The 24,675-nt window shown below is 40.3% G+C and overlaps 1 protein-coding gene across 1 annotated transcript in view; it reads left to right on the top strand.

Moving 5' to 3' along the window:
* LOC101336394 (uncharacterized) overlaps positions 1–24,675 on the top strand; it is a 72,535-nt gene that overhangs the window by 30,580 nt on the left and 17,280 nt on the right. Inside the window, 4 exon segments of the mRNA XM_073801965.1 lie at positions 4,462–4,588; positions 4,965–5,025; positions 5,412–6,600; positions 17,796–17,932. Of these exon segments, the coding sequence (XP_073658066.1) occupies positions 4,462–4,588; positions 4,965–5,025; positions 5,412–6,600; positions 17,796–17,932 (1,514 nt within the window).

Raw genomic sequence — 24,675 nt, forward strand, 5'->3', positions numbered from 1 at the left:
ACAAGAAAGAGTAGCCCCCACTCGACACAACTAAAGAAAGCTCGCGTGCAGCAGTGAAGACCCAATACAGCCAAAAATAAATAAATAAGTTTATTTTTAAAAAAATGGAAAGCTAACCCATACTCTTGGATTGGAGGAATTATTTTTGTTAAAATGGCCATAGTACCCAAAGTAATCTACAGATTTAATGTGATCCCTATCAAATTACTCATAACATTTTTCACAGAACTAGAACAAATAATCCTAAAAGATATATGGAACTGTAAAAGACCCAGAATTGCCAAAGCAGTTCTGAGGAAAAAAGAAAAAAGCTAAAGGCATAACCCTCCCAGATTTCAGACAATAATACAAAGTTAAAGTTGTCAAAACAGTGTGATACTGCCACAAAACCAGAAATATAGACTCAATGGAACAGAATAGAGAGGCCAGAAATAGACCCACACACCAATGCTCAATTAATCTTTGACAAAATAGACAAGAATATACAATGGGGAAAAGACGGTCTCTTCAGCAAGTGGTGTTGGGAAAGTTGGACCGCCTCATGTAAATCAATGAAGTTAGAACACACCCTCACACCATATACAAAAATATACTCGAAATGGCTTAAAGACTTAAATGTAAGACATGACATCATAAAATTCATAGAAGAGAACATAGACAAAACATTCTCTGATATAAATTATACCAATGTTTTCTCAGGTTGGTCTCTCAAGACAATAGAAATAAAAGTAAAAATAAACAAATGGGTCCCAAACAACGTATAAGCTTTTGTACAACAAAGGAAACCATAAACAAAATGAAAACACAACCTTCGTACTAGGAGAAAATATTTGTCAATGATGCCACCAACAGGGGCTTAATTTCTAAAATATACAAATAGCACATACTATCCAATAACAAAAACCAGACAACCCAATAAAAAATGGGCAGAAGACCTAAATAGACATATCTCCAAAGAAGACATACATATGGCCAATAGGCACATGAAAAGATGTTCAGCATTGCTAATTGTTAGAGAAATGCAAATCAAAACTGCAGTGAGGTGCCCACCTCACATTGGTCAGAATGGCCATCATTAAAAGTCTGCAAATAACAAATGCTAGAGAGGGTGTGGAGAAAACGGAGCCCTTTTGTACTGTTGGAAGCAATGTAGATTGGTGCATCTACTTTGGAAAACAGTATGGAGGTTCCCCAAAACACTAGAGTTGCCATATCATCGAGAAATCCCAGTCCTGGGTATATATCCAGAGAAAACTCTAATTCAAAATGATACAGGCACCCAAATGTTCATAGCAGCACTATTTACAGCAACCAAGACATGGAAACAACCTACATGTCCATTGGCAGATGAATGGATAAAGATGTAGTATATATATTCAGTGGAATACTACTCAGCCATTAAAGGTGAAATAATGCCATTTGCAGCAACATGGATAGATGTACAGATTATCATACTACATGAAGTAAATCAGATGGAGAAAGAGAAATACCATATGATATCACTTATATGTGATATCTAAAATATGTCACAAATGAACTTATTTTCAAAACAAAAACAGACAGACATCAAAATGAAAGTTACGGTTACCAAAGGGGAAAGGGGGTGGGGGGAGATAAATTAGGAGTTTGGAATTAGCAGAAACAAGCTATTATATATAAAATAGATAAACAACAAGGTCCTATTGTATAGCACAAGGTACTGTAAAATCCTGTAGAAAACCTTAATGGAAAAGAATATGAAAAAGAATATATATATATGAATATATATATATATAGATAGATAGATATATATGTATATATATATCTGAATCACTTTTCTGTACACCAGAACCTAACACAACTTTGTAAATCATCTATACTTCAATAAAAGTGAATAAGTAAATCTGATATTACTGTAATTTTCTTTCATTTGTATTGAGACCATTGTTGATTGAAATGGTGACTAATATGGTTGGATTAATATCTAACACTTTTTACTCTTTCTATTTGTTGCCCTTATTTTTTCATTTGTCTTTTCTCTTTTTTCTACCTTCTCTGGATTTAACTGAGCATTTTGTCTGATTCTTCCTTTTTTCCATTCTTAACCTATACCTTTGTAAAGAACTTTTTTAGTGGTTGCCCTTGAGTTTTCAGTATACATTTAGAACTAACCCACATCAGTCTGCAACTTAACGCAGTACCTCTTCAGTGGTTGTTCAGGTACCTCATACCACACTATTCCCATTTCCCCTCCTCTGTCCCTATTGATATGGCTGTCATTTATTTCACTTATCCACAAGGTTATCATTATCAATGTCATTCTTGCTAATATGATTTTAGACAAAGTATCATCTATTATAAAAGAAATATAAAAGATGTTTACCTTTATTTATTCCTCTTTTAATTCTCCTACATAATTTACGTTCTTTCTGATGAATTTTAATGTCTTTCAAAGTTGGCATACTAATGACAAGTTCCATCAAATTTTGTCTCAAAATGGCCTTCTATTTTTTAAGGATAATTGTGCTTCCTAACAGAATTCTAGGACACTGTTTGTTTTTTTTTTAATTTCAAAACTTTAAATGTTTCAATCCACTTAGTTCTTTTATATATACGTATGTATATAATTATTATTATTGTTTTTTTTTCCTGAAAAGAAGTCCAGTTTGATTCTAATCTTTATTTCTCTGTACCTAAAGTATACCTCTGGCTTCTTACAATATATATTCTCTTTGCCTTTGTTTTTCTCTCTACTTTAAATATAATATACTTTGGTCTCCATTTTAGGTGTTTTCATTTTTATTGTTCACTGAGCCTCATGGATCTATGGGTGTTGTCTATCATTAATATTAGGAACATCTCAGTGGTCGTTACTTATTTCTGTCTCTCTTTTCCTTCAATTATTTTCATTATATGTGTCTTAAATCTTCTGTTAAAGAAGGTCATGCCAGAGTTCATGGATACTGTGTTCTATCTTTTTTGATCCTTTTTGTCTTTGTGTTAGACTACAGTGAAACAGTTTTTTTGGGTACCAGCCTTAAGAACAGAATCTTTGGGGCATATTTAAAAAATGTCTTTCTGGGCTTCCCTGGTGGCACAGTGGTTGAGAGTCCGCCTGCCGATGCAGGGGACGTGGGTTTGTGCCCTGGTCCGGGAGGATCCCTCATGCTGCGGAGCGGCTGGGCCCGTGAGCCATGGATGCTGAGCCTGCGCGTCTGGAGCCTGTGCTCCGCAACAGGAGAGGCCACAACAGTGAGAGGCCCGCATACTGCAAAAAAAAAAAAAGTCTTTCTTTTCTCTTTCCCAGTTTTAGGGCACCAGTTTACCCTTTGAAGTCAGTGCTCTCATGGCTCTGGGAGGACTTGTTTATTTCAAAATTTTTCATTCTCTTCTCGTGAGATGGAGAATCACAACTTCTAATTTCATAAATCCCAGACTAGATTTTCACTTAGCAGTTGCAATACTGGCTGCTTGGGAAACTCCTGTTCCTGAAATAGCAGGATGGAGACTTTATGTTCTTTTGGAGGAAGCCAATGATGAAACCCTTACATAATTTATAATCATGGGAAAATTCACCATCAAAGTGTTATGGACTTTGGTGAGCTCCCTTGTAAACTGTAGCTCTTAACATGTTCCCTGAGGGCAGTAAGACCCAGAGTATACTGTTATGGTGTGAAGAGAAAGAGTTTTTTGGGCATGTAATTGCACTGTGTGTTCTAGAATTTGGCTGGAAGCGCCTTGAGGCACCTGAGTACAGGGATTTTGTGATCTAACATATTAATGCTTCTTCCCCATGTCTGAGCTCTAAATTTGAAGTAACTTTCTACCTGCATCAAATTATATGTAGAGAGGAAGGAAAAACAGAGTCTATGCTAATCATTATACAACTTAAAAGCAGTGCATCTGCAGAAGAATATTTATATTCAGGCAACTGTGTGTGATTGTGATTTCTTCTAAAGGCCTGGAGGACTTTGGGACAGTGTGGCCAGCTGGGCTTTGTTAAAAGTTTGATTTCTACAGGTCACCTGGCCTCTGATGATAGGTGATAGGATTAGAAAAAAGCTTCCAGTTCTTCACTGTATGCCTATTTATTAAAACCTCATGCAATCTTGATCCTCTGCCTCATGGAGTACTGTAACTTGTGGATCATAAGAAGAAGATGAAAGAATTTTTTCAGCAGAAATCATTGTTCTTAAAATGACGTTTCTTTCATTTGTAAAGTATTTCTCATTCTCTGGGCTCTGCCATTATTGTGACATAAGCGATACTGTGACCACAAAAGTTATGTGTAAATAATTTCCATTTGTTCATGATGCTGTTAAATTATTGAGGAAGTATGGAGAATAAGTTTATCATGATCAAGTCATAGAATAACTCTTTGTAAACAACAGAATTGTATGTAACCTTCCTATAAATCGAGTGTGCGTGTCTAGTTCTGTCAGTCTCATGCATCTCAGTGTGCTCCTATTTTGGGTGTTTTAGGACTCATTGGCCTTTGAGGATGTGGCTGTGAATTTCACCCTGGAGGAGTGGGTTTTACTGGATTCCTCACAGAGGAAACTCTACAGAGATGTGATGCGGGAAAACTTCCAGAACCTGGTCTCAGTAGGTAAGAATGAAAAATTCCCTCCCTTTGTCAATTAGAGAACAAGTGTTTCTTACCTGTCAATATTGTTCAAAGTTGTGGAATGTGGAAAGGGAAAACTTTGGTAAAGAAACTAGGGGAGGTGGGGATCAAAGGGAAATCCCCAGCGGTGCAGTGGTTAGGACTCGGCACTTTCACCACTGCTGTGGCCTCAGTTCAGTCTCTAGTCAGGAAACTAAGATCCTGTAGGCCATACTGCACAGCACCCGCCCCCCCAAAATAAAGAGAAGAAGAAAGAAAGGAAACTAGACATAGTCAGAGCTCATCATGGGCCTAAAGTCCAATAATTTTTCTGTCATTTCTAGTACTTTGGGATCATTTTTCTGGTTCTGCATTTCAGAAACAAAACAGGAAGATCATGACATTGAAGATCAGTACAAAAACCAGGGGAGAAAATTAAGGTGAGTCACACCCGCAATTCAAAGCATTGTCTTGTGAGAATCATGGTATATTCTGAAAATTTTAAAGAAGTCAACAAAAACAAATAGCCCAGTCTTCAAATTTAGTTATTCTATTCTCAGAAAATGTCTCCGAAAAAGTATTTTCTTAAATGTGATATAAATGTTCTGTGTTTCCAATATAGTTCATGTGCAGTCAATAAACCCTATATTTGAATATCACTTTTTAATAGAAGAGGTGAAGTCCTGTTGCAGAGCATTCAGTTTATTCAACTTCTAACAATTCACACAAGATAGAAAACCTCACTGTTCCCATAAATCATAATAAATACAATAAATAAATGATTTCTTAATAAAGAAATCATTGATAATCTTCTCATTGTTTACAGAAGTTCTATGGTAGAGAGACTCTCTGAAAGTAAAGGCAGTAGTTTCTGTGGAGAAAACTTCACCCTTATTCCAACTCTCAATCTGAAGAAGAAAACTCCTGGTTTAAAACCATGGGAATGCAGTGCATGTGCAAAGGTCTTCATGCATCATTCATCCTTTAATAGACACATGAAATGTCACATTGAAAACAAACGAAGAGAGTATCAAAAGTACCATGAGAAGGTATATAAATGTAAAGAATGTGGGAAAGCATTCATTTCTCCTAGTTCTCTTAGAACACATGAAAGGAGTCACACTGGAGAGAAGCCCTATGAATGTGAACAATGTGGAAAAGTCTTTCGATATCAAAAATCCTTCCGACTACACAAAAGAACTCACACAGGAGAGAAACCCTATGAATGTAAGGAATGTGGGAAAGCCTTCATGTGGGAAACAACTTTTCGAAAACACATGGTAACTCACGCTGGGGATTTACCTTACAAATGTCAGAAATGTGAGAAAGCATTCATTTATCCCAGTTGTCTTCGAATGCATGAAAGCAGTCACAACGGAGAGAAACCCTATCAATGTAAACAATGTGGAAAAGCCTTTAAAAGTCCTGAAACTATTCAAATCCATGAAAGAATTCACAGGGGAGAGAAACTCTATGAATGTAAGCAGTGTGGAAAAGGCTTCAATCATTTCAGTTCCTTACAGCTACACAAAAGACATCACACAGGAGAGACACCATATGTGTGTAAAACATGTTCTAAAGTATTGAATACTGCCCGGTCTCTTCGAAATCATGAAAGAATCCACACTGGAGAAAAACCCTATGAATGTAAGGAATGTGGGAAAGCCTTCACATGGAAAATAACCCTTCAGAAACACATGATAACACACACTGGGGATGGACCTTATAAATGTAAAGAATGTGAGAGAATATTCATTAATCCCAGTTCTCTTAAAACACATGAAAGGAGTCACACTGGAGAGAAACCATATCAATGTGAACAATGTGGTAAAAGTTATAGATATCTAGCAGTTTTGAAAATACATCGAAGGACCCATACTTGAGAAAAACCCTATGAATGTAAAAATGAAGGGAAAACCTTCACTTCTGCATATGTTCAAGTGCATGAAAGAATTCACACTGGACAGAAACCCTATCAATGACAGGAATGTGGGAAATCCTTCATTTGCCTCTCAGTCGTTCAAAGACCTGAGACTGCACACTGGACAGAAATCATATAAAATATGACGAATGTGGGAATAGCTTTTCTGATCTTTGTAGTTTATGAAACCATAAAAGGGTTTACTAGATAAAACCTTATTTGTAAACAGCCTGGGTTGTTGGTCGATATCATTACATGTAAAAACTCCCATGGAAAAGAAGTATAAATGTAAGTAACATGAGATAACTTGATGGAAAGTAATCTATGCCTAATGTTCCAAAAAACCTTCAATATGAAAGAGTTTTTAAAAATTTTATTTATTATTATTTTTTTTTGGCCAGGCTGTGCAGCATGTGGGGCATCTTAGTTCCCCAATCAGGGATCAAACCTGTGCCCCGTGCAATGGAAGTGCGGAGTCTTAACCACTAGACTGCCAGTGAAGTCCAGAAAGAGTTGTTTTAAAAGTTTATAGGACTTTCCTGGTGGTGCAGTGGTTAAGAATCTGCCTGCCAATACAGGGTACATGGGTTCGAGCCCTAGTCCTGGAAGATGCCACAGAGCAACTAAGCCCATGTGCCACAACTACTGAGCCTGGGCTCTAGAGCCCATGAGCCACAACTACTGAGCCCACGTGCCACAACTACTGAAGCCTGTGCACCTAGAGCCCATTCTCCACAACAAGGGAAGCCGCCACAATGAGAAGCCCGTGCACTGCAACGAAAAGCAGCCCCCGCTCGCCACAACTAGAGAAAGCCCATGTACAGCAGCAAAGACCCAATGCAGCCAAACAAACAAACAAACAAAAATTTATAAATATGTTGTGTTTACTCAGGATCTTTCTTCAAGTGTATCCTTCAATGGTGGATTTCTACTAATTTCACGAACGAATATTAATGTGAATTCATTCTGTAATTCGTCTTTCAACAATAGTACATAACGTTTAAAGGTAGTGATTTTTCCTTTACTTGGATAGTTACTTTGTTCTATTTACTTCTGAAGCCTGTTGGATTCATGGATGAATTTAAGTGTATTTCTAGTATGCAGTGAGACTTAAATTTTTATAATGTTCTATTCATCCTCTGTTAATGGGCCATTGAAAAATGACAGTTTGGTATTTGTTGGGATTTCCTAGTAGTTTTGTGTGGCAGTTCCTAGGTATATAATATATTGTATATATTGTATCCTTTTTACTGAGAAAGATCGTTTCTGGTGGTGGTGTGTATAGGAGCCTTTTCCCATTTTCCATTCTATTAAACACTTGGAATAAATTTTATGTATGACTAATATGTCAAAGAGTATACTGTTATGTAAATTATGATTTTTCCTATTTGCTTTTTGTGTTTCCTTCTGACTGGTATTTGTTGAATAGACTGTGAGACTTGTGATAATACAGAAAATCTGGAGTTGGAGATATCTTGCCTATGAGTCATATTAGGACCTAGACTAATAGGTCCTAGGGATAGACCAGAATCTATCCCTTTTGTGGTTCCATGTTAGCATTCACCGACAGCTCACCTGTGTGCGATTTTAAAGCAGATGCAGAGAAGACGTTCTTCAGATAGTGGATTCCCCACACTGGGAGAGAGGCAGATATGTAGGAGCTTCAAGGACACCATCTCCCAGCTTATTTTCCAGATTCTGTGCCCTTGTAGTCAAGAGTGTCCTCAACACCATCAAAAAATGCTTGATTTCCATTTTTATAGACATGTAGGTTCCCCTGATATCTTCACAGCTTACACATCAAAGATCCATCAGAGTTTGAATTTTTTCTGTAAGGCCTCTTGTGTCCACTTTGAAAGTTATTTCAGTATTTTATGGTTGGTAATAGTCTCTGATTACACTCCTCTCTGGATTATATCTTTATAGTGTCTAATATGTGTAGGAAACACTTTATGTAGTTAATAATACTAGTAATACTAGTATGTGTTCCTGACTCACCACAACATTCACAAAGGTGCCACCAAAACGAATGACATGGGAGTTTGTTTCTCTACTGCATTGCACAGGGACATTGGTGACCCATTGTTTCCATGTGAGAATAAGCACCTCCTTCTGTCAAGATGGCTATGGGTGTTTCCTGTTACTTGTAGCTGAATATAATCCCCCAACATGTTTTTTATTGTCTTTTATTTTACATGATTGAAACTGTTTGAATTTTTTGTGAAACAGTAGTTTTTGTAGTCTTTTCAAATATTTTACCAACTCTTTTCGAAGCTTTCATTAGCTAACAATGTTACTTTTCATTTCCTCAAAGAATATATTAAAGTATCCTTTTTATGTATGAATATTCAGAAAAACCTTGTAGCTTTCTTCATTTAATCATTATGCAATGTGAGTAAGTTTTTTAAAAATATTATGTTGGCCAAAAGGTTTGTTCATTTTTTTCTGTAAGATGGTCTAGCAGAGCTTCCCTGGTGGCACAGTGGGTAAGAATCTGCCTGCCAACGCAGGGGACAAGGGTTCAATCCCTGGTCTGGGAAGATCTCACATGCCGTGGAGCAACTAAGCCCATGTGCCACAACTACTGAGCTTGTGCTCTAGAGCCTGCAAGCCACAACTACTGAGCCCACATGCCTAGAGCTTGTGCTCTGCAACAAAAGAGGCCACTGCAATGAGAAGACCACGCACCACAACGAAGAGTAACCCCTGCTGGCTGCAACTAGAGAAAGCCTGCATGCAGCAACAAATACCTAATGCAACCAAAAATAAATAAATTTAAAAAAAAATTTTTTAATTAAAAAAAATGGTCTAGTAGCACTAAGTTGTCTTTAACTTCATTTGAAACAATTTTGTTAGATTGTATTGTGGCAGTTCTCATATCAGTAAGCATTTAAAAAAAATCAAAATTGGTGAATTTTTGTGTAGCCATTTTAATATTGGTGATGTAAGGGAAAAAGTAACATTTTCGGCATATTATGCTTTATTATTTCAAGAAAGGCAAAAACGCAACTGAAAAGCAAAAAACAATTGTGCAGTTTATGGAGAAGGTGCTGTGACTGACCAAACGTGTCAAAATTCATTTACCAAGTTTCATGCTAGAGATTTCTTGCTGGACGATGCTCCACATTGGGGTAGACCAGTTGAAGTTGATAGTGATCAAATGGAGACATTAATTGAGAGCAATCGACATTATACCACGTGGGAGATAGCCTACATACTCAAAATATCCAAATCAAGTGCTGAAAATCATTTGCACCAGCTTGGTTATGTCAATCGCTTTGATGTTTGAGTTCCACATAAGTTAAGCAAAAAAAAACCTTCTTGATCGTACTTCTGCGTGCGATTCTCTACTGAAATGTAATGAAAACGTTCCATTTTTAAAACAAATTGGGACGGGTGATGAAAAGTGGATGCTGTACAATAATGTGGAACAGAAAAAATCGTGGGGCAAGTGAAACAAGCCACCACAAACCACACCAAAGGCTGGTCTTCATCCAAAAAAGGTGATGTTGTGTATATGGGGGGATTGGAAGGGAGTCCTCTATTATGAGCTCCTTCTGGAAAACAAAACGATCAATTCCAACAAGTACTGCTCACAGTTAGACCAACTGAAAGCAGCACTCAACATAAAGCATCCAGAATTAGTCAACAGAAAATGCGTAATCTTCCATCAGGATGACGCAAGACCACATATTTCTCTGATGACCAGGCAAAAACTGTTACAGCTTGGCTGGGAAGTTCTGATTCATCTGCCGTATTCACCAGACATTGCACCTTCGGATTTCCATTTATTTTGGTCTTTACAAAATTCTCTTACTGGAAAAAATTTCAATTCCCTGGAAGACTGTAAAAGGCACCTTGAACAGTTCTTTACTCAAAAAGATAAAAAGTTTTGGAAAGATGGAATTATGAAGTTGCCAGAAAAATGGCAGAAGGTAATGGAACAAAATGGTGAATATGCTGTTCAATAAAGTTTTTGGTGAAAATGAAAAATGTGTCTTTCGTTTTTACTTAAAAACCGAAGGAAGTTTTTGGCCAACCCAATATTTATTTATTTATTTTGCTGTGCTGGGTCTTAGTTGTGGCATGCAGGATCTTCAATCTTCATTGAGGCATGCTGGATCTTTGGTTGCAGTATGCGAACTCGTAGTTGCCACATCTCATAGTTCCCTGACCAGACAGAGAGAATGGACTTGAGGACACGGGGAGGGGGAAGGGTAAGCTGAGACGAAGTGAGAGAGTGACATTGACATATATACACTACCAAATATAAAATAAATAGCTAGTGGGAAGCAGCCGCATAGTACAGGGAGGTCAGCTTGGTGCTCTGTGACCATTTAGAGGTGTGGGATACAAAGGGTGGGAGGGAGACGCAAGAGGGAGGGGATATGGAGATATATGTATATGTATAGCTGATTCACATTGTTATATAGCAGCAACTAACACAAAATGTAAAGCAATTATACCTCAATAAATATGTTAATTTAAAAAAAACCTGAGAAACACTTTGACCCATATCATTACATGTGAAAACTCCCATGGAAAAGAAGTATAAATAGTAGTAACATGAGATAAGTAGATAGAAAGTACTCCGTGCCTAATGTTCCAGAAAACCTTCAATATGAAAGAGTTGTTTTAAAAGTTTATAAATATTTTGTTTTTACTAAGGGTATTTCTTCATGTGTATCCTTGAATGATGGATTTATACTAATTTCAGAAATGAATATTAATGTGAGTTAATTCCATAAGTTGTCTTTCAACAATAATCATAAGTTTCAAAGGTACTTATTTTTCCTTTAATCAGACAATGATTTTTTTCTCTTTACATTTGAAGCCTGTTGGATCCATGGGTGAATTTACGTGTATTTCTAATATGCAATTAGGCTTAAATTTTTATAATGTTCTATTCATTCTCTGTTAATGGGACATTGAAAAATGGCAGTTTGGTATTTGTTGGAATTTTCCTAGTAGTATTGTGTGGCAGTTCCTGGATATTCATAATCCATTATATATGTTTCACCCTTTTTAGAAATATTTATTTATTTATTTTTGGCTGCGTTGGGTCTTTGTTGCTGCACGTGGGCTTTCTCTAGTTGTGGCGAGTGGGGGCTACTCTTCATTGAGGTGTGCAGGCTTCTCGTTGCAGTGGCTTCTCTTTGTTGCAGAGCATGGGCTCTAGGCACGTGGGCTTCAGTAGTTGTGGCTCGCAGGCTCTAGAGCGCAGGCTCAGTAGTTGTGGCACACGGGCTTAGTTGCTCTGCGGCTTGTGGGATCTTGCCAGACCAGGGCTCAAACCTGTGCTCCCTGCTTTGGCAGGCGGATTCTTAACCGCTGCACCAGCTGCACCACCAGGGAAATCCCTATTTCACCCTTTTTACTGAGAAAGATCCTTTTTTGTGGTGGTGCGTATAGGAGCCTTTTTCCATTCCATTCTATTGAACACTTGGAATAAATTTTATGTATGGCTAGGATGTCAAAGAGCATACTGTTATGTAAATTATGATTTTTCCTATTTGCTTTTTGTGTTTTCTTCTCACTCGTATTAGTTGAATAGACTATGAGGCTTGTGATAATACAAAAAATCTGGAGTTGGAGATATCTTGCCTGTGAGTAATATTAAGACCTAGACTTTCCAGAATCCATCCTTTTTTTGGTTCCATATCAGCATTCACCAATAATTCACCTGTGTGATTTTAAAGCAGGTGCAAAGAAGACATTCTTTAGATATTGGAGTCCCCAGACTGGGAGAGAGGCAGACACATAGGAGCTTCAATGACACCATCTTCCAGCTTATTTTCCAGATTCTGTGTCTTTATAGTCAAGAGTATTGTCAACACCACCAACAAGTGTTTGATTACCATTTTTATAGATGTGTAGTTTCCCCTGATGTCTTCACACCTTCCACATAAAAGATCCATCAGAGTTTGAATTTTTTCTGTAAGTCTTCTTATATCCACCATGAAAGTATTTCAGTGTTTTATGGTTGGGAATATTCTCTGATTCCACTCTTCTCTGAATTATATCTTTATAATGTCTAATTTGTGTTGAAAACAGTTTATGCTGTTAACAGTGCTAGTGAGTATGTGTTCCTGACTCACCACGGCATTCACAATGGTGCCGCCAGAAAGAATGACATGGGAGTTTGTTTCTCTGCTTCATTGTGCAGTGGCTTCCTTGACTCATTGTTTCCATGTGAGAATAAGCACCTTCCTTCTGTCAGGATGGCTATGCATGTTTCGTATTACTTTTAGCTCAATATAATCCCTCAGTGTGTTTATTTTATTGTATGTGATTAAAACTATTCTATTCAGAATGATTATAGACAAACAACAAGGTCCCAGTGTATAGCACAGGGAACTGTATTCAGTATCCTTTAATAAACTATAATGGAAAAAATACTAAAAGGAATATCTATGTGTATAACTGAATCACTTTGCTGTACAGCAGAAGTTAACACAAAATTGTAAAGCAACTATACTTCAATTAAAAAAATGATTACAAACCCTATACGACTGTGGTGTATAATAGTAACAGTGTGCTTGAGAGGACTTCTTACAGCATTTTCACTTGTGTTAGAGGATTTGATTGCTATACAAGATAGCAAGACATTTTTCTTTATTGAATGCTTTCAGGCAGTTTATTTTATCGTTGGTGTTCATAATCATTTTCCTGAAGGCAAAAACAGTGTTGTGGAGATAAACTTAATTAGTAAGAAGCTTCGTTCAATTATATTAGTAAGAAGAGGGGACTATTGGTCATTTTTATGGTTTTGCATTTTATCTTTTATCATTGTTAGAGATAGGGTTATAAAATACATAAATTCACTTCTTAGTATACTAGGTAATATTTTTGAAATCATTTTAGTGACTTAACTGAGGTCTATAAATTTAGGTAAATTGTGAGGCAATACAAAGCTGGCAAGGGAGAAAGATAGGACTACTTTGCCAGTGATCCCTTTCTGAAACACTATACTCTTTTTTTTTTTTATGTTTATCTTATTGAAGTATAGTTGATTTACAATGTTGTGTTAATTTCTGCTGTGCAGCAGGGTGGTTCAGTTATACATATACACATTCTTTTTCATATTGTTTTCCATTATTGTTTATCACAGATATTGAATATAGTTCCCTTTGCTATACAGTAAGACCTTGTTGTTTATTCTATGTATAATAGTTGGCCTCCACTAATCCCAATCTCCCAATCCATCCCTCCCCCCACCCCCTCTCCCCCTTGGCAACCACAAGTCTGTTCTCTATGTCTGTAAGTCTATTTCTGTTTCCTAAATACATTCAGTTGTGTCATTTTTTTTACACCTTCTCCATTCCTTTAATGTGCATAGAGTAACCAGTGTATATAAATAGGCATAGCACCTTGGCCCCTATTCCTGTTTTTTTTTTAATTTTTAAAAAATTTTATTGAAGAATAGTTTATTTACAATGTTTTGTTAATTTCTGCCATATAGCAAAGTGACACAGTTATATATATGTATATATTCTTTTCCATATTGTTTTCCATTATGGTTTATCACAGGATATTGAATATAGTTCCCTGTGCTATACAGTAGGACCATTTTTTTATCCATCCTATATATATAATATTTTGTAGATATGTTGATTTGTGTGATATTTTAGATTTCACATATAAGTGATATCATATAGTATTTGTCTCTCTCTTTCTGACTTACTCCACTTAGTGTGATAATCTCTAGGTCCATCCATGTTGCTGAAAATGGCATTATTTCCTTCTTTTTTCTGGCTGAGTAGTATTCCCTTGTTTATATGTACCACATTTTCTTTGTCCATTCATCTGTCGATGGACATTTAGGTTGTTTCCATGTCTTGGCTATTGTAAATAGCACTGCTCTGAATATAGAGATGCATGTATCTATTGAATTATAGTTTTGTCTGGATATACGCCCAGGAGTGGAATTGCTGGATCATATGGCAACTTTATTTTTAGTTTTTTGAGGAACCTCCATACTGTGTTCCAAAGTGGATGCACCAATTTACATTCCTACCAACAATGTAGGAAGGTTCCCTTTTCTCCACACCTTCTCCAGCATTTGTTATTTGTAGACTTTTTAATGATGGACAGTCTGACTGCTGTGAGGTGGTACCTTATTGCAGTTTTGATTTGCATTTCCCTGATAATTAGCAATTTTTTTTTTGGGTTTCTTCCTGATTAAATCTTGGGTGTTTGTACATTTCTAAGAATTTGTTCATTTCTTCCAAGTTGTCCATTTTATGGGCATGTAATTGTTCATACTAGTATCTTATGTTATTTTGTATTTCTGTGGTATTGGTTGTAACTTTTCTTTCTTCCATTCTGACTTTATTGATTTAGGCCCTCTTTTTTTCTTGATGAGTCTGGCTAAAGGTTTATCGAAGAGCCAGCTCTTAGTTTCATTGATCTTTTCTGTTTTTTTAGTCCCTATTTCACTTATTTATGCTCTGATTTTTTTTTTTTTTTTTTTTTTTTGGCTGCATTGGGTCTTTGTTGCTGTGAGCGGGCCTTCTATGGTTGTGGCAAGCAGGGGCTACTCTTCTTTTTTTTTTTTTGTGGTACACGGGCCTCTCACTGTTGTGACCTCTCCCGTTGCAGAGCACAGGCTCCAGACACGCAGGCTCAGCGACCATGGCTCATGGGCCTAGCCGCTCCACAGCATGTGGGATCTTCCCAGACTGGGGCACGAATCCATGTCCCCTGCATCGGCAGGCAGACTCTCAACCACTGCGCCACCAGGGAAGCCCAAAGGGGTTACTCTTCATTGCTGTGTGCAGACTTCTCATTGTGGTGGCTTCTCTTGTCGTGGAGCATGGGCTCTAGGCACGCGGGCTTCAGTAGTTGTGGCACGCGGGCTCAGTAGTTGTCGCTCATGGGCTCTAGAGTGCAGGCTCAGTAGTTGTGGTGCACAGGCTTAGTTACTCTGCCACATGTGGGATCTTCCCGGACCAGGGCTCGAACCCGTGTCCCCTGCATTGGCAGGCGGATTCTTAACCACTGCACCACCAGGGAAGCCCCTGTAGTTCTTAACAGAACAAAAACTGATCTTCCCTGAACCAGAAGTATTCTGCCACTAGACTGCGTTTGGACTTCAACTACAATTCTTCCCTTAGGTTTCCAACGTGCCCATTTAGATTGATTTTTTTTTTTTTTTTTTTTTTTTTGGCTGTGCCACATGGCTTGTGGGAACTTAGTTCCCTGACCAGTGTTTGAACCTGGGCCCTCAACAGTGAAAGCGCAGAGTCCTAATCACTGGACTTCCAGGGAATTCCCTCGATTGCATATTTTTTATTTAGCCAATCCTCCATAAGAACATGAGCCACTTTCTTAAAGAGGAAAAAAAAGGAAAAGGAAAATTAATATATGTGTATAAACACATACACTTACACGCATCATGATGGTTCTGTTTATGTGAAGGATCATGACTAACATTGTATTTTAATTTTTATCTATTAGAAATCAAATTGTGCCTTATAATTGAGGAGTCATTTTTTCTGTGTAATCTCCTAAACAGTAAATTTTGTGAAGTGTTCAGTATCGTTTTGGAAATCATAAAAAACAAAATTTCTCAATTTTGATCACATATAAAATGACAAGTGATTTTAGAGCTATCACTTTCATTCTCTGTTGACTGGAATGGGCTTCATACTAAATGTATTAGGATGTCCTTACAGTGTGAGGAGGTCTTCAGACTCACTCCTCAATAAAACTGGTGAAAATTATTTTAATAACAAATATTTCAAGCTGCCAGAAATAGTCTTAAAGGCAAACAACAGATGAAGAACATTTGTTCAAGTAAATCTAGGAAGAGTCAATAACCATGTAGTATCTTTGTAAGGTGGCATATTGTAACTAGATTTATCACAGTGATCATTTTGAAATGTATAGAAATATTGAATCACAGTGTTGTGTAAGAGGAACTAACATAGTGTTGTAGGTCAATTATATTTCAAAAGCAAACAAACTCATAGGAATAGAGAGCAGATTTGTGGTTACCAGAGGTGGGGGAGGGGAATTCAATAAATGCAGTCAAAAGGTCAAAACTTCCAGTTCAAAGATAAATAAGTACTAAGGATGTAATGTACAACATGGCAAATATAATTTGCACTGCTGTATGTGGTATATGAAAGTAGCTGAGAGAATAAATTCTAAGAGTTCTCACCACAAGGAAAAACTTTATTTTCTATTTCTTATTTTTGTATCTATAGGAGATGATGGATGCTCATTAAATTTAGTGTGATAAGTTTGCATTGCATTGATGTATGTGGGTCAAATTATTATGTGGTACACCTTCAGTGATGTATGCAATTATATCTCAATAAAACTTGAAGAAGAGAAAAACTCATAAAGATTTGTATGAAATATGAGTCTGTGTTATTTGAACCAAGAGCACTCCCTGTGAATGAAAAATTAATCCGTCAATCTAAGAAAGAATTGGAAAATTTTATTTGAGCCAAATTTGAGGATTGTAACCTGGGAAGAGCATCTCAGAAAGCTCTGAGAACTGTTTCGCTCGTTAGAAGTCATGGCACAGGCCGGAGGGCTGTGAGGATGCACGGTGCCCAGACCAAGTATCTGAAAGACCTGGTTGAAGAGGAAGCCGAGGAGGCTGGGGTGGCCCTGAAAAGCACCCAGACCACACTGCAAGCAGGTCTGGCTGCAGATGCCTGAGCGGCCCCGATCTCCACCCAAATCTACAAGAAACACCTGGAACGCAGGCCCGGGCCATGCCCACCAGAGCTGGGCCTGGCCCTGGGCCATCTGGCTTGCTGCTGCCTGCACCACCGGGCCAAGAGGAGACCGCCCCCACCCCCCCTCCCACGAACCAGGTGTACCAGAGGCTGGAGAAGCTGCAGGCAGCAGTGGCAGGGCCGTCTCTGGAGCCAGAGGCCGCCAGCCGCCAACCCTTTTCCCGCAAGAGAACTCCTACGTGTCCACCACCAGCAGTGCCCTGAGCGGTGCCCGCCCATGGCAGCCCCTGGCAGCGCCCTCGGGAGGCCTGGCCCAGGCTCCAGAGAGGCCGCAGAAAGGTGCCAGCCAGCCCGTGGATAGAGACAAGAGCATGTCCGGCCTATCTGCTGCCCTGCATTGCTGACCCCAAGCTGCCCCCTGGGCCCAGCCCAGCCAGGCAGCTCTGGCCCAGGGGCCGCCGTTTGTGCACCAGCACCCCTCAGGCAGGCTGGCTGCACTCAAGGGGGTACCACCCGAGAGTTGAGCTGGGGGAGCGGCCCGGGGCTCCAGCCCACAGCTATGGAAGAATCACTCCTGGACGGCTCGATGTCACAGCCCCCGCAGAACGTCATCACGCCAGCACAACAGAAGATGCTGCAGAAGCTGGCCTTGCACGAGGATGGGGTCCTAGACAGCCTGCAGCTGCTGTCGTCCAGCTCCTTCCCAGACTTGGGCCTGGAACAACAGAACAGGCAGGGCCCCAAAGAGAGTGATGAGTTTCAGAGCTGAACTGTCCATCTGGTCAGATCCCTAAACCTGGAGGTCAAAATTCTCATGGTTGGAAGTTCTCACAGCTTGCGAACCCTCTGCAGTCTGTGGGCAGGGGGGTGGGGGCTCCGTCCTCACGGAGGAGGGCAGGTGGTGGCCTTGCTGCTCTTGGGGTGTGGGCACAGGCAGGGCTCAGAGCCCTCCGGGCTGACTGCTGCTGGCTGTCAGTAGGGCAGGACTTCTCAACAGCCTGCCTTGAGGCCAGCATTCACGGGAGAGGAAAGCCGATGTCGTTGGAGGGGCCGGTGGCGGGGAGGAGGGCAGGTCTGAAGGCTGCTGGCTACACAGGCCAAGGAGGAGAGGTGAGTGGTCCAGTGGGACTAGCGGGGTGCCAGTTCCCCTGAGAGCTGGGCGGGGCCTCTGCAGCCCAGGCCTACAGCAGCAGCCCTTAGCCCTTCTTTTCGGACTTTGCTGAAGCCCTGGGGAAAAGCAGCCACTCTGATGACAGAGCTGATGAGGCCAGGGGCCCTCCCAGCTGCTTGTAATTGGGAAAAGGAAAAGTGAGGTGTGGCTGTCCCGTGGTTCGGTCCACTAACTAGAAGTGGGAGTTCTGAGAGGCCCCAGGGAGTGCAGTAGCGCCTCCCATCAGGCCAGTGTCCGCAGGCTTCCCCAGGGAGCTGGGAACTAGCCTAACAGGCCACCCCTTGGTGCTGCACCAAGCTAGTTGGGCTCCAGAGGCCACAGGCTCAGCCTCAGGCCCGGGCACTGCTTGTGACAGAGGGGTCTCACTACCCCAGGTTTGGCTAGGCCCAAGCTTTGTTACCCAGACAGTGAGAAGTCCCAAGAAGGCGGGAAGTAGGGAGCAAGGCAGAGAGGAAGGAAAATGAAAATGGGACTCACATTTTTAGAAGCAAGTCACGGTTCGTGTAACTGAATGTCTTTGAAAGTAGCCCAGAGCTGTAACACAGGCTGTGTCTGCAATCATGAGTCACACTACATGCCCCACGAAGGTAGGCATTGGTGAAGTCCAAGCTGTGCTGGAGTAGTAAAAGCTTACACTTCGGAAAAAAAAAAAAAAAAGAAATCAAGGCACAGTTATATAAGGTTTTTGAGGTAGAGGGCTGTACATCAAATGACATATTATTGACAGTTTACATAATCCAGATCTAAGCAGGATCATGGTGGGTCATGTGACCCCTTACAAGATCAAGAAGAAATGTTATCTTTTAAGGAGTTGTCTTGTTGATGCTAGAAAAATGTTACTCTTTATGGTTGAGCAGACATTCCTGCTGATGGGGGAGGTCCAGCTGATGCATAATGCAGATACACAATGCACAGTGGGAGGAGAGAGGAAGCCAAGGGCAGAGAAGAATTTGTTTAAATTTTTCTTGACTTGCCATAAAACACGCATTTTATTTCACTCCCTCTCTAGCTCCTCTCAGCTTAGGTTGCTGAAGATTCCACTTTAGACTACTGTGACCTAGAAAACATGGCACAATGTTACCGCAGCTCCCACTCAAGAGGACTGTTTTCCTAGAAAGAACAGACTTCAGCTTTTCAAACCGGCCCCCACTGCCTGTTGCTGGGGGTTAATACTTGCTGGATGACTTCTTACAAACTTGGGACACGATTCTTTTATTCCCTACACATGGAACAGAGGTGATGCCTTTGTGTGCACTGACAGTACAGGGTGTTGATTGCCCTCCTCCCAGCAGGTGAGGTGGCTGTATCATAAGTCATTCCTGAGGTGCCTGAAGATAAAACCAAGAGGACCACTGGCTGCTGTCTCCCCTCCATTGAGCACTCGGCTCTTAGGATGGGATTGTCGTTCAGAGAGGCTTCCTATTACCCCCAAACAGCTCCAGGATTGGCACAGAGGTTTTTTCCTGAGTATGGGGTGGTGGGGTGTAGGTGGGTGGGTGGGAAGCGAGCTCTGACTACCTTTCCAAAGAATTAAAGTGCCTGGCAAAAGATTATGAAAAGTGGACGTCAAAGGACCCTAGCAAAAAAGTGGAAAATGAGGTGAAAATCAGTTAGGAGTAGATTCTGTATTTAATGAAAGTAGCCTACCTGTACACTGCCTAGTTTTCTGAGTAGAGTTGGGAACTTAGAGTGCTGAGAGGAGGATTCCAAGGGTTAAACAAATATCACGTACTGATTTTGGGAGATATTTCTACAAAGGAACCATAATTGCATTGAATAAATTGGAGAGTAAATTATGCCCTTTCCTGCTCTCCTCCCCCTTTCTGCTCCGTGTCGGTGAAAACAGTCAAGCCATCAGCCACAGATTGATTTAATTTCACCACTGGGTGAGGTCTGTGAAAGAGCAAGAGAGCCTCACCAATGGTCCTGTCATCCCAGGATATAGCGGGTTTACCCAAAGCTGCGCCCAATCTGAGGACCTGTGTTAGAGGTTTCACTATGTCTGGGGTGTGGTGAGAAAAACCACTTTTCAAAAAACTGCTTTTGTCTTTCCTAGTCACTGCCTAGGCATTTTACAGTATGATAACCCTGCTCACACCCAGAATCTGGACACTTAGATAAAGACTTGAGTTTAGGATTCCATTCTTAGTTCCTGCTAAGGTTTTCTCAGGACATTTATTAAAATAACCACTTAGGGGAACTTCCCTGGCGGTCCAGTGGCTGAGACTCCGTGCTTCCAATGCAGGGGGCGCAGGTTCCATTCCTGGTTGTGAAAGTAAGATCCCACGTGCTGCCAGGCGTGGCCAAAAACAAGCAAACGACAACAAAAACAAACAATAAAACCACTTAAGAGTTATGCTTGTGAAAAGTTAGTGACCTTTGCACTGTGGATGAAGACTGTTATCTGCCGTATCAGTAAACAAAGGATGTTGGGGCCATCTAGCCAGCAAGTGCTGCTGCCACCCCCAAGGGTGCTCCCTGAGGGGATTCAGGTTGGAGAAGAGCAGGATACTGGTCCTAGATAGTAAGGACCATCAAGGATAGTAAGTTAAGGTGCATATCAAAGGAACGATTTCAGTGAGCCCAGATTATTGCATCTTCCTGTACATGGAAAAGTGCTAAATTCGTTAACCTGAGATATCTGGTTTTCTTTAATTAACCAGACTACCTGATTTTCATGTTCCAACTACCTGGTTTTTATTGTAAAAATTCCTATGTATTCTGTCTCCTCCCTAACCTCTTCAGAGCAGTCCCTCAGAGTTATCTGAGAGGCTGTCTCCAGGGCTTGAGTCCTCAGAAGTTCTGCCAAATAAAACATATTTCTCGGGCTTCCCTGGTGGTGCAGTGGTTAAGAATCCGCCTGCCAATGCAGGGGACATAGGTTCGAACACTGGTCTGGGAAGATCCCACATGCCACGGAGCAACTAAGCCCGTTCGCCACAACTACCGAGCCTGTGCTCTAGAGCCCGCAAGCCACAACTACTGAAGCCCATGCGCCTAGAGCCCATGCTCCACAACAAGAGAAGCCACCACAATGAGAAGCCCACGTACTGCAACGAAGAGTAACCCCCACTCGCCACAACTAGAGAAAGCCTGTGCGCAGCAACGAAGACCCAATGCAGCCAAAAATATAATTAATTAATTAATTTAAAAAACATATTTGTCAACTTTTAGGTTGTGCACTGTTGTTTTACTTGACAGCGCCATCCGTCTTATAATTGGTAGGTGCCTACTCTCTCTCCTGCTTGCTCCTGACCTGGGACTGAGGACTGCCCTTTTCCCAGGGTCATTGTAACCGCCCCCCTCAGCCCCCAACTTCTGGGATGTGTAAGTAATAGATCTCCTGGCTGTACTTGCTTTCTCTGGGTTTATTGAAACTGCACCTTCAATCAAAACAACCCCATGGGTTTCACTTACCCAAAGTGGGAACTCATTTGCTGAGGGAGATACCTGCCCACCCCATGTGGATGGTTATGAGAATTTATAAAAGAGAACCTCACTAAAATGGAGTTGGGAGCCTATGATGGGGACCTGTAGCCCAGTACCTCTCCACATCAGTTGTAGGAGGAATTGTCATTTACACACCTCAACAGTAGAATCTTCATCAGGAAAGAATCATCCTTTATAGGTCACAAAGAGAAGAATGTACATTGCATTTCCTACAAAAAATTGAGTTGCCCAGCAGCTCAGCCAATGAGAAACTGTCATCACCCTGAACTCTCACTTTTCTCCAGTGGACTTTCCATCAAAGCAACTTCTCCCGACTTCCCTGGTGGTCCAGTGGTTAAGACTCTGTGCTTCCAATGCAGGGGGTGCAGGTTTGATCCCTGGTCAGGGAACTGGGATCCTGCATGCTGTGCGGCACAGCCAAAAAAAAAAAAAAAAAAGCTCCTCCCACCTTCCTCCTTTATCTCAATAAGACAACATTCCTCTCCTTTCTTTGTTGGTCTTGACTTAGGCTTTTGTTATAGCTTGCTTGTCCAGAGTCACAATCCTTTGCTGTTTCTGCATAAACTCATTTTTACTGGTAAAATAACTTCTATTTTTAAGGTCAAGAACAGGATGTGCCCGTTATTCAGCAGGTCATAATCTGCATATTCTTAATTCAATACACCAGCTCTGGCTTCTCAGTACAGTGGGAACGGGCTGCATTAAAATAATCCAGGCAGTCACTGAACAAATAAATAGGCACATAACCATAATAATCCCCAGAAGGAATGGGTCCAGAACCCAGAGTTGCTGCCATATATTACCTAAAATGTCTAGTTTACAACAAAATATGAGACATGCAAAGAAATAGGAAGGTAGGAACCAGATGGTGGGAATAAAGAGCAATTGAAAAATGACCCAACTCTTACAAGGAGACCCCAGTAAAACCAGGTGATGTCTCAGCAAAAACCAGGGAGGCCAGAGGCAGAGGGAAACATTCAAAGCGCACTAGGAAAAAAACCTGTCAACCAACAATCCTATATTCACCAAAACTGCCTTCTGAAAAAAATGAAGGCTGCCCTTCATTTTTCAGATCAACAAAAGCTAGAAGAATATATTGACTGTCAATTGCCCCACAGGAATTACTGGAGGAGTTCTTCAGGCTGTAAGCAAGGGACTCCAGAAGGTAGTTCATATCAACATAAAGAAACAAAAACACTCATACAGGTAATTCTGTAATTAGAAAAGGCAGAATCAATACATATTTTCTCTTTTCTTCTTTCAACTGACGTCAAAGGAACTGTATAAATCCTATGTATGTAATGTGTTACTAGACTGTGTGTCGTAACACACAGTCTAGTAACTGTAACAGTAACAGTCTAATGCGCAACATAGAATATCTGTGTAGTGAGTGCATTTGCCATTAAAGAGCACAAAGGTGGGAGTAAAGCTGTACTGGGCTAAGGAGATGACTACAGATGGTAGATAAGTGTAAGAAAATACTTTGGGGGTTATTTCATAAGTTGAAGTAATCTGCATAACAATAATAACACAAAAATGGCAAAAGGGAATAGAGCTTTATATGAGTAACGTTTCCATGTATCACTGGAATTAAGCTAGTATAAATCTGAGTCTCATTTTAGTAATTTAATACATCTATGTTAAAACGGCAACCTCTGAAATGTTTTAAATATATAATGGAGAAGTCATTTGAAAATGAAAGTGTTACACTTGAAAATATTCACTTAATGCAAAAGAAACTTGTAAAGGAGGACTAAGAACTAAAAACAACATGAGAATTGTAGAAAACAAAAAGTAAAATGGCAGGTATAATTGCAACTATGTCAAAAATACTAAATGTAAATGGATTACATGATCCAAACAGGAGGAAGAGATTGTCGCCCCAGATTAAACAAACAAATGATGATCTAAATTTATATTCTGTGTAGAGGTGATCTCAGAGAGACAACAGCAAGTGGTCTTGAAGCTAGGTTTTAGTTTCCTGCCCAGGAATTGAACCTGGGTAGCCTGGATGAAAACCCAGGAATCCTAGCTGCTAGACCACCAGGCTAGAAGCAAATTTCCCCTGGCTCTTGCCCCATTTGAAAAATGGATTTCTCAAAGAGGCAAAAACTGTAAAAACAGGTACAGAGTTTATTATCAGAGACACAGCATATCATGTGGGAGAGCACACAGAGAAACAGTTTGTTTAAGACAGAAGCAAGGCAGAAATACACACCTGGAGAGAAGGGGTGTGGGGTCCTCCCTAATGAGGAGCACAGTAAAGAGGTGGTTACATCATTTATACAGGGCAGTTCTTCTGGATCTTTGTTTACGTTTGGCCAGTTATCTCGTTTGTTTTCCACACTTGACCTGTCCTAGAGCTCTCCCCAATATGCGTGCGCAACTTTTTGCCAAAATGGATTCCAACACAGAGGACTTCAGGAGTATGTCCACACTTTTTGTGGGGTGGTGCCCCCTCCCTTTTTGACCTCCAAGGAGCCTTCCTGCACATGTGCAGATAGGGAGGTTTCCTTGACCTCAGGATTGATAGATGTGGTCCTCTTATCTCGTTACTCCAGCAGAGCTCAGCTCCTGCCATTAACTTTGTCCTTGGTGTGTCTAAGGAAAACAAAGCTCCAATCTACTCTGCTTGACACACTCCCAGCTGCTCAGCCCAGGGACCCAACTACCTTCTACCTGAGAGGAAGCACACGTTAGATGCAAAGACACCAACAGATTGAAAGTAAAAGCGTATGATAGGTACACCAACATGAAAACTGGAGAGATTATATAAATACCAGGCAAAATAGACTAGAAAACAAAACATATTAGTAGAGAATTAGCAGATGCAAACTATTATATATAGAATGGA

Source organism: Tursiops truncatus, chromosome 3, assembly GCF_011762595.2.
Source record: "Tursiops truncatus isolate mTurTru1 chromosome 3, mTurTru1.mat.Y, whole genome shotgun sequence".
Taxonomy (NCBI): domain Eukaryota; kingdom Metazoa; phylum Chordata; class Mammalia; order Artiodactyla; family Delphinidae; genus Tursiops; species Tursiops truncatus.